Source organism: Schistocerca cancellata, chromosome 1 (genome assembly GCF_023864275.1).
Source record: "Schistocerca cancellata isolate TAMUIC-IGC-003103 chromosome 1, iqSchCanc2.1, whole genome shotgun sequence".
NCBI classification, from domain to species: Eukaryota; Metazoa; Arthropoda; class Insecta; order Orthoptera; family Acrididae; genus Schistocerca; species Schistocerca cancellata.
The window spans coordinates 751,273,790-751,288,439 of record NC_064626.1 but is presented as its reverse complement, the minus strand read 5'-3'; the positions used below and the strand labels follow the sequence as shown (position 1 = coordinate 751,288,439).

Genomic DNA, 14,650 nt, shown 5'->3' with positions numbered 1-14,650 from the left:
ATATTTCTGTCCTCTACACTTTCATGTTTTAAGGTTACTCAAAATACTTTCGTTGCCAAACGTCTAAAACAAGGCTGACGGATATTACCAATTCTGTTTAACATTTATTTGGAAGAGGCACTGAACGCCAGGTACAGGAAAAGCTCAGGCATGTGAGTGAAGACTGGCGACGATGCTCTTGACTCCCTTTTATTTGCGAATGGACAGCTAATATTGTCTCAAGATGAAGGGTATATGGAATACATGCCAAGAAAGCTTGAAGAGGAGTACAGCAGATGGGGTTTGGGAACAAGTCTGGACAACAAGGGATGTATATATATATGTTTGTTTGAACTAACACAGAGGAAGAAGAAATAAAATCATGCAGTAGCTTCAAACAGTTTGCAAGAATAGTAGGTAACACCGGTACATGTGATAAGGATATTAGTTCCAGAGTAGCAGTGGGATAGAAAGCTACTAAAGCTTTGCTTGGGATAATATGGAGTAATAATAATCGGCAAGACATTAAGAAAAGAATGTTTCACAGAGTTGGGGAGAATATAGTTTCATATAGATCTGTGATCAAACGAGGAAAGTTAGGGAGAAAATTAGAACATTGAGAAGATGTCTGCAGTTACCGAGGCAAGAGAGGATGCGAAACGAGGAGGTACGGAGGCGAATGGAGATAACGAACTCAGTAACAAAAACTTTAGAGAAAGGAGCGCTTCAGTGGTACGGATGCATAAAGAGAATGCCTAACCATATGCGGCCAAGGAATATTTTAAACTGAAAGCCGCCCAGGAGAAGAAGGAGAGGAAGGCCAGCACTAAGACGGGCAAAATATTTGCAGGAAACAATGGATGATAGAAATCTTGGAACGCATACCTGGAACGAAAGAGGCCTGTGGAGGTCAGAAACGGCTAACTTCTGAAATGTCCACAAGGTTTGAGAACTGCACACGAAGTGGTATATAGGGCTGTAGAACTGACATGAATTCGATAGGAATTATTGTATGAAGTGCTACTTACTGTTATATAGGCGACGTCGAATTATGGTTTCTTTTGCGTACAAATTAAATAAGTAAATATGGTTGAAAATGGGACTACGTTATCTTAAGAGGAAAACACATAAATTGACACATATAACCGCCAGGTATTACTTGAGAATGGCGAGCGTAAATAACGAAGTTTATTAAAATTTGAGATGGAAAAAGTTGTCATTTCTGAAATACTGCAAGACTGTAGACGCAGAAAATAAATAATTCCATGTCATTCTTTACCAAACTGGCGACGTTTTCTATCACAAAATTTTTTAGCGGTATGGTAGCAATCGATGTAACCTTCAGAACTAACCATCCCAACAATGAAGTTATTGCGCACTAACGTTCTTAACTCTGCTTGGTGGATCTTCTAGAACAACAACATATATTAGATCTATACGAATTAGAAGAAATATTAGGAGGAATGCACATCCTATACAGGAATTGTAAGCAACTCAGAGAGCAAACTAATTTGTCAGATTAAGCAGAGTGACTGAAGAACAGAACAATAACGTTAAAAATGGAGAATGCTCGTGTATCTGCTTCGACCTCCACTGCCTCTCTTTGTCGACGATGTTGCTTCTGTGCCAGTACCATACTTACATACGTATATACGTATCTATATATACAGACAGCGAAAATCCAGGATGGAATGAAAGAATATTATGAAAAGCAAAGCTGCTACTCTCCATATGGCGGAGATGCTGAGTCGCAGATAGGCACAACAAAAAGTCTGTCACAATATAAGCTTTCGGCCAACAAGGCCTTTGTCGAAACTAGACGACAGACTCAGACACACACACACACACACACACACACACACACACACACACACACACACACTCACACGCAAACGAACCTCACACGTACATGACTGCAGCCCCTGGCAGCTGAAGCCAGATATACTATTATATACATTCCACAGGTAACTGTGCTGCGCATGGTGAGAAGTTCATCGGACCAATATTATCGATTATATTTCCTATTCTAGTAGCGCACTGACAAGGGACCGTACTAACTTCCAAGCAGCGCGCAGCCGAGCGAGTAAGCGCTTCGTTTGATAAACGCGAGGTCTTGGGATCGAATCTCGCCGTCCATACTGCTTTTACTTTTAATTTCCACGTAAACTTTTCAAGATGAAGATGGTCTGCCAACGTGCAGTATCAAAGTAATTACTGATGCAGCATTGCGAGGTTTATTTTTACAGGGACGTAAAGAGCCTTACAAAATCACTACAGAATGACACGTACATCGTCAACCAGAACACAGAGATAGCTTCTAGAGAAGATTGATCAAACATTCAATCAATCGGACATCATCAGTTATCCACACCATATATTCGGTGATATGCTTCTATATCCGTGGTACGCCGCGATGTTGTGATGAGCGAGAACCGTTTATAAAGATATAAGAAGTTTATTTTGCAATAGACAGATTGAAAAAAATAAGCAAAAAAAAAAAATCTGGCGTTCATTACAAGTGCTTTATGTCTCAATAATAATTGCTTTTCATGTTCCTGTGTTCAGTATCATCGTGATTCTTGCAGGGCTCCAATGACTGCACATTATATTTGTCACAAATGCAGATACAGTAATGAAAATAAAGTGACTGTACTGATTTGACTCAAAATTCCCTTGTACCTTTTTTTTTATTTCCCATCTTATGAGCAATATTTCTCCATTTCTCAGGATAAGGTAATTAAAATATTAAATGATTCATTCGATACTGATAATTTGCACTGTCATAGCAAACCTGTTGCTTGAATTACTTGGGAATGAAAAACAAAAGTAGTAGCAGCGAGATTCGAACTACAGACCGCGCGCTTCTGAAACTAAACGCTTATTCGCTAGACTGTGGAGTATTTGAAAATTAGCGACCCTTAGAAAGTATTAAGAACGCCTGTAGTTCTCAAACTCGATCAAGAGTTGCGTCTTTCTGTTTACACATGTTGGCACTCCAATCGTGCCCTACATACCCTCTCAGTATGAATAAAATGGGCGAAAGGACGTTCGTACGGACCCCTTGAGAGCGGGACTGTCTATATGGCTTTGTAAGCGCCCTAACCCCTCTTATCTATTTCATGGTCCCTACATGAGACACACGATGGTGGCGCCATAATGAACACACTGTCTTCTTCGAACACAGCTTCTCTAAATTCACCCAAGGGGGTTGCGCGAAAACGAGCTCTCCTTTCTTCCAAGAGCTGCCCGAGCATTTCATGTTGTTACGATTTTACTGCGCGTCTCTGAATTCATTTAATATCTGATCTGTCGCCATAAGGACAACTAATATCCTAACAGTAGAATTGGTCGCTCTAGCGTCCTGAATGCGATTTCCTTTATAGACGTATTGTACCTTTTCAGAAGCCTGCCGAGAAATTTAACAAGTCATCCTTCGCCTTCACTAAACCTAATTTTACTTGATCCTCCCATTTCATATCGTTTCTCGGTGTAAATACTTATGTGATATGACATGCTGAAGACGCTGCCCATTGTTCTTGGGATACTATCCCATTCTTTCTCTTTGTTACAAGCGTTATCTTACATTTATTCACATTTAAAGAGAGCGGACATTCCTTACACCAAGCGGAAATTTTGTCCAATTCTTTTTGCAGTTCCTCACAATCGTCCAAGGATGATAATTTACTGTAGACTGCAGCTTCGTCAACGAAAAGTCGTATAGTGCTTCTGCTCCTATCTTATAAACAGTTTGTGTGTATCGAGAGCTCTAGAGGTCCTATTACGCATCTTTGTGGCACACTCGATGTTATTTCCGCTTCTATGGAAAATTCGACGTTCAGTACACAGGTACCGGGTTGTATTAGTCAACAACCGGGAGGCAGGAAAGGAGCTTAATATCGCGCTTAAACAACTGTCCTCGACCACCCTATCTGGGCATCGCTCCCGACAGAACCTTAACATATAAGAAACATATCGAGAAAACAAAAGCTAAAACACAAACACGTAATGGCATACAGAACAAATTGTCAGCTGCGAAGTGGAGCGCCAATGCGAAAGTAGTCCGTTCCACAGCTTTCGCCAGATGATTTCGCTCGCTGAGTATGGATGTCCAGTCTGGGAAAAATCTCGTCACACTAGAAAAATGGAAGCGCTCCTAAACGATACCTGCAGGAAGATAACTGGCTGCCTGAGGCCTATTAAAGTGGACCATTTATATTCATAATCGGGTATTGTTCCACCAAATATCACAAGATCGTTCCTGTGCTTGAAGAAAGGACCAAAAAGACGAACGACCTGCCTTACCCGGTACATAACAATCAGGCTGTGCCCAAATGGCTTAAATCTAGGCGAAATTTCATATATCAGTGCTACCAAATGAAAGTTCTACAAAATCATTAAAGCAAGAAGAACATTCGGAAGCCCTTTTCACATAGGAAGCTCTACCCCAGGTCTCCCACTTAGAATGGCGACACTGGAAAATGTTGGACCGACTTCGTACAGGCATGGGCGATCAAAACAACTTATGAAATGGTGGGGGCTACACAGCCACTGACAAGTGAGTGTGATCAGACACAAACAACGGAACACCTTCTACAATCTCTGTTGATCCATCATGAACAGGGGACATCGGCTGATCAAATTCGCCAATAGCCGTGTAATACATGGCTGTTGGCTAATTCCATTGATAATTACCTACTAAAGTGTCCGTTAGTAGATGCACTCAAGAGGATCCCCTGTATTACGCCAAGACAGCTGAAGCCTATACCGAATTCTGCATAAGCGAAATATATCTTACATATTTGATTACATGTTTCTGTATTTGACTAATACTTTTATACAGGATAGCCCACATAAAACCGATACACCTCATGTCCAATATTCAAGTAACAACAAATTAACTAAAAGAGAGTAGATAACAGTAACGTTAAAATACATATAATTACCTCCAGAATGAAATTTTCACTCTGCAGTGGAGTGTGCGCAGATATGAAACTTCCTGTCAGATTAAAACTGCGTGCCGGACCGTGACTCAAACTCGGGACCTTTGCATTTCGCGGGCAAGTGCTCTACCAACTGAGCTACCCAAGTACGACTCACGCCCCGTCCTCACAGCTTTACTTCTGCCAGTACCTCGCCTCCTACCTTCCAAACTTTACAGAAGCTCTCCTGCGAACCTTGCAGAACTAGCACTCCTGAAAGAAAGGATATTTCGGAGACATGACTTAGCCACAGCCTGGGGGATGTTTCCAGAATGAAATTTTCACTCTGCAGCGGAGTGTGCGCTGATATGAAACTTCCTGGCAGATTAAAACTGCGTGCCGGACCGAGATTCGAACTCGGGACCTTTGCCTTTCGTGGGCAAGTGCTCTACCAACTGAGCTACCCAAGCACGACTCACGCCTCGTCCTCATAGCTTTACTTCTGCCAGTACCTCGCCTCCTACCTTCCAAACTTTACAGAAGCTCTCCTGCGAACCTTGCAGTTGCCCGCGAAAGGCAAACGTCCCGAGTTCTAGTCTCGGTCCGGCACGCAGTTTTAATCTGCGAGGAAGTTTCATATAATTACCTGTTTATAAGAGATGCTGGAAATGGTGGCCATGGGCATTCAGGAATCGCTGAATTAGTGTGAAAATGTTGCAAGCAACACGCTGCAATTCTGCAGGCAATATATTGTTAATTTCTCTAGTAATATTCCGTTTAAGATCGTCTACTGTGTGAGGTTTGTCGGCATACACTTATTTTTAGTGTGCCCTATAAATAAAAATCACACGATGTTAGCTCCAGGAACCTTGGGGGCCACATACCTCTGCTGACAAGTCCGTCAGTGAAAGATCTCTAGATATCTCGCACTGTTGAAAGTGTAATAGAAAAATATGGGGCCAATAATATGCATGCCGGACAACGCACACCACACACCTGTCTTTTCTGAGTGGAGAATTGAACTGAAGTAGGGGGGTGGGGGGGGGGGGGGTGTTGGGATCTTGGGGAGATGCAAGGTCATCGGTCTCGGGAAGGACAGGGAAGGAAGTCGGCCGTGCCCTTTCAAAGGAACCATGCTGGCATTTGCCTGGAGCGATTTAGGGAAATCGCGGAAAACCTAAATCAGGATGGCCGGATGCGGGATTGATCCGTTGTCCTCCCGAATGCGAGTCCAGTGTGCTAACCACTGCGCCATCTCGCTCGGTCTGAGTGGAGATTATTCATGCAGAATATGTGGATTGTCTTGCAATTCTGGGAGTTTACATAACATGACAAATGAAATAGTCCTCATCTGAAATGTACTGAAGCATGGATTCCAATTAACCGTTAACATTTGATACCGAAAAGCCAATTGCAGTAATAAACTCTTGTTCCCTGGTCCTCAAATTTCAACTCTGGCACCAACTCATATAATAGGCTTTTAATTGCATATCCTTTAGTACACTGTACACACTGTAATTGATACACCAACCTACTGCGATAACCCCCTTACTGGCTTGAGGAGACTTACTGTAATGTCCATGCGAATTTTGTCTATTGTTTCATTGGTCCTCACTGTCGGTCGCCTATTCCTCCACACATTCTGAACGGATTCTACACCCCTCCATTTCTTGCACGGGTGTGCTGCTCTTGGGCAGTTTCCTACCAGGATACTTCCCTTGAAACATTTATTTTTCAGTCCTTGATGGAGCTTTTCTTTATGTAACACTCCACAGTATCAATTCGCAGTTCTAATGCAAACTACCCACTGCTTTAGCTCAACAATACGAGTTTACCACAACTGATACACGAACACGCAGCAGAGCTCAACTTTCCGATAAAATGCAGTGTAGCCAACTATCGAGACAGTGTTGCCACTTCACAAGCAGTTCGACTAGAAATGATTAACCGGTACGAATAAATAAATTACTCAAGTATTAATCGAGCCAATATGTTTGCTAAGGCGCTCAGTATATTGGTTAGCTGTGGGCAGTGCGGCAGTGCGGCGCACCTTGGCGTAGAAGTCGATGCCGTCGTGCAGCGCGTCTATCTCGAGGCTGGCCTCGGTGCTGGACGAGAGCGTCCGCTTCGCGCGCTCGGCGGCGGTGCGCAGGCGTCGCAGCGCGCGCGCGTTGGCGCGCATGTCCTTGCGGTGCTTGCGCTGGAACTCCTCGGCCAGGTGCTGCACCAGCCGGTTGTCGAAGTCCTCGCCGCCCAGGTGCGTATCACCCGCCGTCGACTTCACCTCGAACAGCGACCCTTCCGAGATGGCCAGCACCGACACGTCAAAAGTGCCTGCAAGAGTTAGAGAAAAACTGCCCTCCATCAACTTACTCTGGTCGGGTGACTGATAAAAGGGTGTTCCAAATGATCTTCACAACTTTCTCTACATCTAGAACTACACGATTACTCTGCAGTTCACAATTAATTACCTAGCAAAGGGTTCATCGAACCACCTTCAAGCTAATTATCTACCGTTCCCCTCTCGAACACCGCCTGGGTAAAATGAACATTTAAATCTTTCAGTGCGAGCTCTGATTTCTCTAAATTTACATTACTGGTCATTAAACTTACTACACCACGAAGATAGCGTGCTACAGACGCGAAATTTAACCGACAGGAAGAAGATGCTGTGATATGCAAATGATTAGCTTTTCAGAACATTCACACAAGGTTGGCGCCGGTGGCGACACCTACAACGTGCTGACATGAGGAAAGTTTCCAACCGATTTCTCATACACAAACAGCAGTTGACCGGCGTTGCCTGGTGAAACGTTGTTGTGATGCCTCGTGTAAGGAGGAGAAATGCGTACCATCATGTTTCCGACTTTGATAAAGGTCGGATTGTAGCCTATCGCGACTGCGGTTTATCGTATCGCGACATTGCTGCTCGCGTTGGAATCGGTGGGTTCAGGAGAGTAATACGGAACGCCGTGCTGGATCCCAACGGCCTAGTATCACTAGCAGTCGAAACGACAGGTATCTTATCCGCTTGGGTGTAACGGATCCTGCAGCCGCGTCTCGATCCCTGAGTCAACAGATGGGGATGTTTGCAAGACAATAACCATCTGCACGAACAGTTCGACAACGTTTGCAGGAGCATGAACTATCAGCTCGGAGACCATGGCTGCGGTTACCCTTAACGCTACATCACATACAGGAGCGCCTGCGATGGTGTACTCAATGACGAACCTGGGTGCACTAATGGCAAAACGTCTTTTTTCGGATGAATCCAGGTTCTGTTTACAGCATCATGATGGTCGCATCAGTGTTTGGCGTCACCGCGGTGAATGCACTTTGGAAGCGTGTATTCGTCATCGCCATACTGGCGTATCACCCGGCGTGATGTTACAGGGTGCCATTAGTTACTCGTCTCGGTCACCTTTTGTTCGCATTGACGGCACTTTGAATAGTGGACGTTACATTTCAGATGTGTTACGACCCGTGGCTCTACCTTTAATTCGATCCCTGCGAAACCCTACATTTCAGCAGGATAACGCACGACCGCATGTTGCAGGTCCTGTACGGGTCTTTCTGGATACAGAAAATGTTCGACTGCTGCCCTGGCCAGCACATTCTCCAGATCTCTCACCAACTGAAAATATCTGGTCAATGGTAGCCGAGCAATTGGCTCGTCACAATACGCCAGTCACTACTCTTGATTAACTGTGGTATCGTGTTGAAGCACCATGGGCAGCTGTACCTGTACACGCCATCCAAGCTCTGTTTGACTCAATGTCCAGGCTTATCAAGGCCGTTATTACGGCCAGAGGTGGTTGTTCTGGGAACTGATTTCTCAGGATCTGTGCACCCAAATTGCGTGAAAATGTAATCACATGTCAGTTCTAGTATAATATATTTGTCCAATGAATACCCGTTTATCATCTGCATTTCTTCTTGGTGTAGCAATTTTAATGGCCAGTAGTGTATTATGACGGTGATTCCTCCCTATGTAGGTAGACCCAGTCAACTGTTTTCACAGTCTGAAGACAGTTGGTGATTGAAATCTTATGAGAAGAGTTTGTTGCAACGAAAAAACACTTCGTTTTAAAGATTTCCACCCCAATTCCTGTATCATATCCGTGCCATCGTCTACCCTATAGCTCGATAATACAAAACGAGATGCCCTTCTTAACTTTTTCGATGTCCTCCATGAATCCTATCTGATGCGGATCCCACATCACACTCCAGAAGAGGGCGGACAAGCGTAGTATGAGAGTTGCCCAGAAAGTAATGCACCGCACTTTTTTCTCAGCCGGAAACAAGGCTACGAATGCGAAACGTTATGTATCTATTATTTGAAATCTCCTGAGTGAGTCGCCAAGTTCCCGTCACTTCCGACAGATAGCGGAGCTGCAGGACAGTTTCAAAATGGCTTCTATCGGTGATGTACGTTACAAGCAAAGTGCCGTCATTGTATTTCTTACTGCAGAGAAAGAAACTGTGGGGAATATTCACAAATGCTTGTGTAAAGTCTATGGAGCATCTGCTGTCGATAGAAGTACAGTTAGTCGCGCGGCAAGGAGGCTGAGGTCATCAGAAGGCGGTTCGGCGGAGCTCCACGATTTGCAGCGATCGGGGAGACCATCCACGGCTGTCGCATTTGACATGCAGAAAGCTGAAATTGTCACCGCCATTAAAGGATGCCACTCGTGGAAGACATTTTGAGGACGATGAGGAGGCGATTCACTCAATAAACACTGGCTCCGCCACCAGGACAAGGTTTGCTACTGACAGTGCATAGACGCCCTTGTTTAGCGCTGGAGAAAGGCCATAAACAGGATGGAGATTATGTAGAAAAATAGGGTGTGTAGATAAGACACCTTTCTTTCGTGTGCGTAATTCTCATTATGTTCAATAAAGAATAGCTGAAGAAAAAAATGCGGTGCATTACTTTTTGGGCAACCCTTATATAAGTAGTCGTTTTAGTAGACATGTTCCATTTTCTAGGCGTTCTGCCAGTAAATCGCAGTCTTTGGTTTGCTTTCCCCACAACATTATCTATGTGATCTTTCCAATTTATATTATTTGTAATTCGAATCCCCAAGCATTTAGTCGAATTTACAGCCTTCAGATTTGTGTGATTTATCGTGTCACAGATTGTAGCAGATTCCTTTTAGTACTCTTGTGAATGACTTCACAATTTTCATTGTTTAGAGTCAACTGCCCCTTTTTTCACCATAGAAATATCTTGTCTAAATCATTTTTCAATTAGTTTTGATCATCTGATGACTTTACAAGACGGTAAATGATAGCATCATCTGCAAGCAATCGAAGTGAACTGCTCAGACCGTATATGTAGATCAGGAACAGCTGAAGGTCTGTAACACTTCCTTGTGGAACACCAGATATTACTTCTGTTTTACTCTATAATCTTCGGCTAGTTATTATGAACTGTGACCCTTCTGACAGGAAATCACGAATCCAGTGGCACAACTGAGGCGATACTCCATAAGCAGGCCATCTGATTACAAGAAGCTTGTGAGGAGCCGTGTAAGAACTTTCTGGAAATCTAAAAATACGGAATCCGTTTGTCGTCTCCTTTCGATAGCACTCATTGCTTCGTGACAATAAAGAGCTAGTTGTGTTTCACAAAAACGGTATTTTCTCAATACGTGTTACCTGTCCGTCGGTAAATCGTTTTCTTCGAGGTAACTCATAATGTTCGACACAGTATATGTTCTAAAATCCTACTGTATATCGTCATTAGTGATATGGGTCTGTAATTTAGCGGACTATTCCTATTTCATGTCTTGGGTATTGGTGTGACTTGTGCATCTTTCCTCTCTTTAGATACGTACCTTTCGAAGAGCAAGCTGTTGTATTTGTTTGCAAAGTATGGAGGTATTGTATCAGCATTGTCTGAAACGAATCTGACTGCTACGCAATCTGGGCGTTGCCTTTATTGACTTACGGTCCTTCGCTACACCGAGGATAGCTACTTCTAAGTTACTCATGTTGGCAGTCGTTCTTGATTCGAATTCTGGAATGTTTACTTCATCTTCTTTGGTGAAGGAATTTCGGAAAACTGTGTTTAGTAACTCTGCTTTAGTGACACTGTTATTCGTAACATCACCATTGTTATTGCACAGTGAAGTTACTGGTTGTATCTTTCCACAGGTGCACCTTACATATGACCAGAACCTCTTTGAATTTCCAGCCATGTTTCGAGAGAGAGTTTCGTTGGGGAAACTATTAAAAGCATCTCGCATTGAAGTTCGCGATAAATTTCGAGTTTTTGTAAAACGTCACCAATCTTGGAGGTTTTGTGTTCTTTAAAATTTGAAATGCTTTTTTCGTTGTTTCCACCACAGCGTTCTCACTTGTTTTGCGTACCAAGGAAGACCAGTACCATCTCTTACTAATTTATTTGGTGTATACATGTCAAAACCCCTCTGGAAATCTAAAAATGTTGAGCATATATATTTCAGGAATGGGGATAGATAGAAAGGTCTTGTTTGCCGCATGACCTTTTTTTAGGTTAGTTATTGACGAAAATGCCCCCCTCCCTCCACCCAACAGATGGCACAGTGTGTGTAATGGTGGACAGAGACCAAAGCTGACCCCCAGGTCCAGTAGTACTTCCGGACATGTTACAGAAGCATAGCCCCATCACGTCTTACCATCAGAAATGGTACCCTGGGTTCAAGGAATCGGGAAATCTCATGGAAACGACGAGTTTTGGCCATCCAAACACGAGAAATTCAGTTGTGGAACGGGTGCAACAGGTGTTTCTTTGGAGCCCAATCAACCCAACTCTTCAAGCGTCTGGACAGTTGCAGCTACCACAAACTGCAGTGCACAGGTTGCTACACGAGAGACTCATGCATCATGTCTACTAGGTGCAGTTGCTGTACGCATCAAACTGATGATGGGCCAAACTGCAAAGCGTTTGCAATTGAGATTCTGAATCGCATCTATGATGACGCAGACTATCTGAAACTGATCATGTTCACGAACGATGCTTGCTTTAGTTACAGTATCAATTGCACACATTAATGATAACATGCAATGCCGGACATGGGAGAAACTGGACTATCACTTACATACCCTGCGTGTTATAGATGGCGCACATGTTTAAGTCTGTCCCTACTTCTCAAATGTATGTTATCAAAGTTTTACAGACCATTTTGGAACACCTTGTACTTACTCACATATGGGTTACCCAAAAATTACAGAGTGTTAAGTTTTACCACACCTGACAAACCACTGACTGTCATATTCTCTGCCTCAGTCTTCTTCTACCCTTCATAACCTGTATCCTGCACCAGCTGATAAAGTTCCCACATCTTAAGCATATGGAATGCTTTCACAAGTCCCGTATCTGCCGCAATATCGAATCCTAACCACCGCTGTAGCTGCCATGCTTGAGAACTCTGGTATGCTGCTACACCTGCCACCACATCCTACCGTCTTTATATCACCAGCCACTCCACGTCCGTTTCTAAAGTAATAATTTAGAAATTCCTCACCCAGACCGTGAAATAATTCCTGAGACCTAAGCGTCCTATAAGCTGCAGCCTGCTCTACTTTTTTCATTTGCATAGGAAGTCTGTAGCGAACCCTTTTCCTGCATACCTATCCACCTGCTACCACCTTAATCCCGTCTCTTGATCCTTCCCAATACTTATCCCATATCCTTTCGATATGAATATCTTCTCCAGCCCCATCTGCTTTCAAATCCTTCGTCTACCAAATGCTACCACGGACCCACAGCAGCATCAGTCGTACAGGTCTCAAGAGCACACACATCATAATCTCATCAAGATTAATATCATTATTTTTACTCATATAAATTAACTGTTTTAATCAGAGAGTGAGGAACGACATCATGAACGCTGTCAGCCACCTAAGGGGTGAGGGGTGGGGGAACTATAAACAACAACTAAGAAATACGAATAGTGTTTCAGTATGAATGTCATACATAGTAACAGCGCACTGACTAGGAATAGTCATTGGGATCATGATCAGTTTGCAAAATACGCCTGTTTAGGTATAATAATTTAGTCCCCTAGAATTGCAAAATACACCTGTTTAGGTATAATAATTTAGTCCCCTAGAATTCTATGAATTGTTTTAAATTGTTGGCATCTCTCTTCAGCCATCAATTGATATCATATTTCTGCCTTCGCTTGTAAGACCGGCGAATATATGCCTGGCTTCGTAGTCCTGCAGCTCGCGGTAGCACGCAATGTTCATTCCAGACAGCTTAAAAACAAATTACATGCTGCAGCTCGGAAACTGAAAACCTCGCCTCCTGAATGATGAGGAAGGAGGAGTGGGAAAAGTAACAGCCACATTCAAAAACTACGGTCAAGCTCGTCCAACAGATGACCCTCTGTTAGAGCCACTGCTTATGGTAAGGTGAAAACTCGTGAACAAGTTCAGGGCAAACGGAGACTTATAACATCATCAAAACAGCAAGGAAGATAGAAGAACCAATATGAACAAGATAGGTCTGTTTAGCCTTGAAAGGCAACCAGTCAAAGAGAGAAAATCCTGAAAAACGCGATTATCACCCTCTATATCGGTTGTACAGAGAGTGTTGGTTTCCATTCATATAAAAATCGAGTTAGTGTATCAGTGCACAAAATGTCCTTAGAACTGCTGCAACGATGCTAGAGCGCTTTGACATTGTACATGGCTGTTGTTGAAACTTGTGACGCCTCTAATTAGTGCTAAAAGCATTTATAGTGATATATGCTTGATAAAGAATATTTATAGGAAGTAGTGTATTGAAACTTTAGATCTTTCGGTCACAAATAAAGATTCTATGAACTACTATATAAAGGAAAGACACCATGCTATCTCTGTCTTATCACGTGTCTTTTTGAACTTGTTGCTTAGCTCTTGTCTTGTCTTGCGCTCGTGGTTCTGTGTGCCATTCGATGTATAGAGGCTTGCTGCCTATTCATGTAAGTTGAATTACCGTTAAATAATAATTATCAGCGTTGAATATCAAAAATTTGTTCTTGGTTTGAAACAGAAACTTTTCCCTCTCCTTACCACTTATGTAAATGTGGCCAATGCTTTGTACAGGTAGAACTCATGTGATATTTTAATTTAATTCCAAAAGTAGCTTAAAATTAGTTTTCTTTCATTTCTCGCGCTCTGCATTCTGAACAACTTGCATTTTAAAGTTATTAACGAAGTCCGATTTTCAATTAACACAGCACGGTTTATCTTTGATTGTTGAAAATTTATCTTTACATAATACCACACTACTAGAACATAATGTGAAGGACAATCAAACAATTTAAATCAGAGATGGTAAACTAGTCTATTTTGAACTGAGTGAAAGTCCAAATCTGCAGTAGCTGTGTATTGTGTTTTCACTGTATGACGACCGGTTTCGTACCATGGAGGTATATCTTTAGATCATATCTGCATATAGTATGAGACTACATAAGTAAACGAACTAATAGTCAACATAACCCGCCGAACAAAGTAGACAGTAAAGCGATGGACTCTCAAAACTAATACTTCATGTGCCACGAATGTTTATATTTTTATTGGTTTAATACATATTGTCATCAAGGACTAGGACTTCCGTCGGGTTCTGTTATCTTTTTGTGGATGTAACCGAGTAGTTCAGTGTGTAAGGTGCAATATTTTTTGGTTTACTTATTCTAGGATTGAAGACAACTGTATAAGTTGAAAAGACATGTTTCATGTCGCAATATTAGCACAAAAATACACGCTTTTACACAGTT

At 42.7% G+C, this 14,650-nt stretch overlaps 1 protein-coding gene across 1 annotated transcript in view; it reads right to left on the bottom strand.

The window, feature by feature from the left end:
- LOC126186041 (heat shock protein 70 B2-like) overlaps positions 1 to 14,650 on the bottom strand; it is a 146,630-nt gene that overhangs the window by 59,577 nt on the left and 72,403 nt on the right. Inside the window, exon 4 of the mRNA XM_049928178.1 lies at positions 6,949 to 7,232. Coding sequence (XP_049784135.1) covers positions 6,949 to 7,232 — 284 coding nt within the window. The remainder of the gene's footprint in view (positions 1 to 6,948; positions 7,233 to 14,650) is intronic.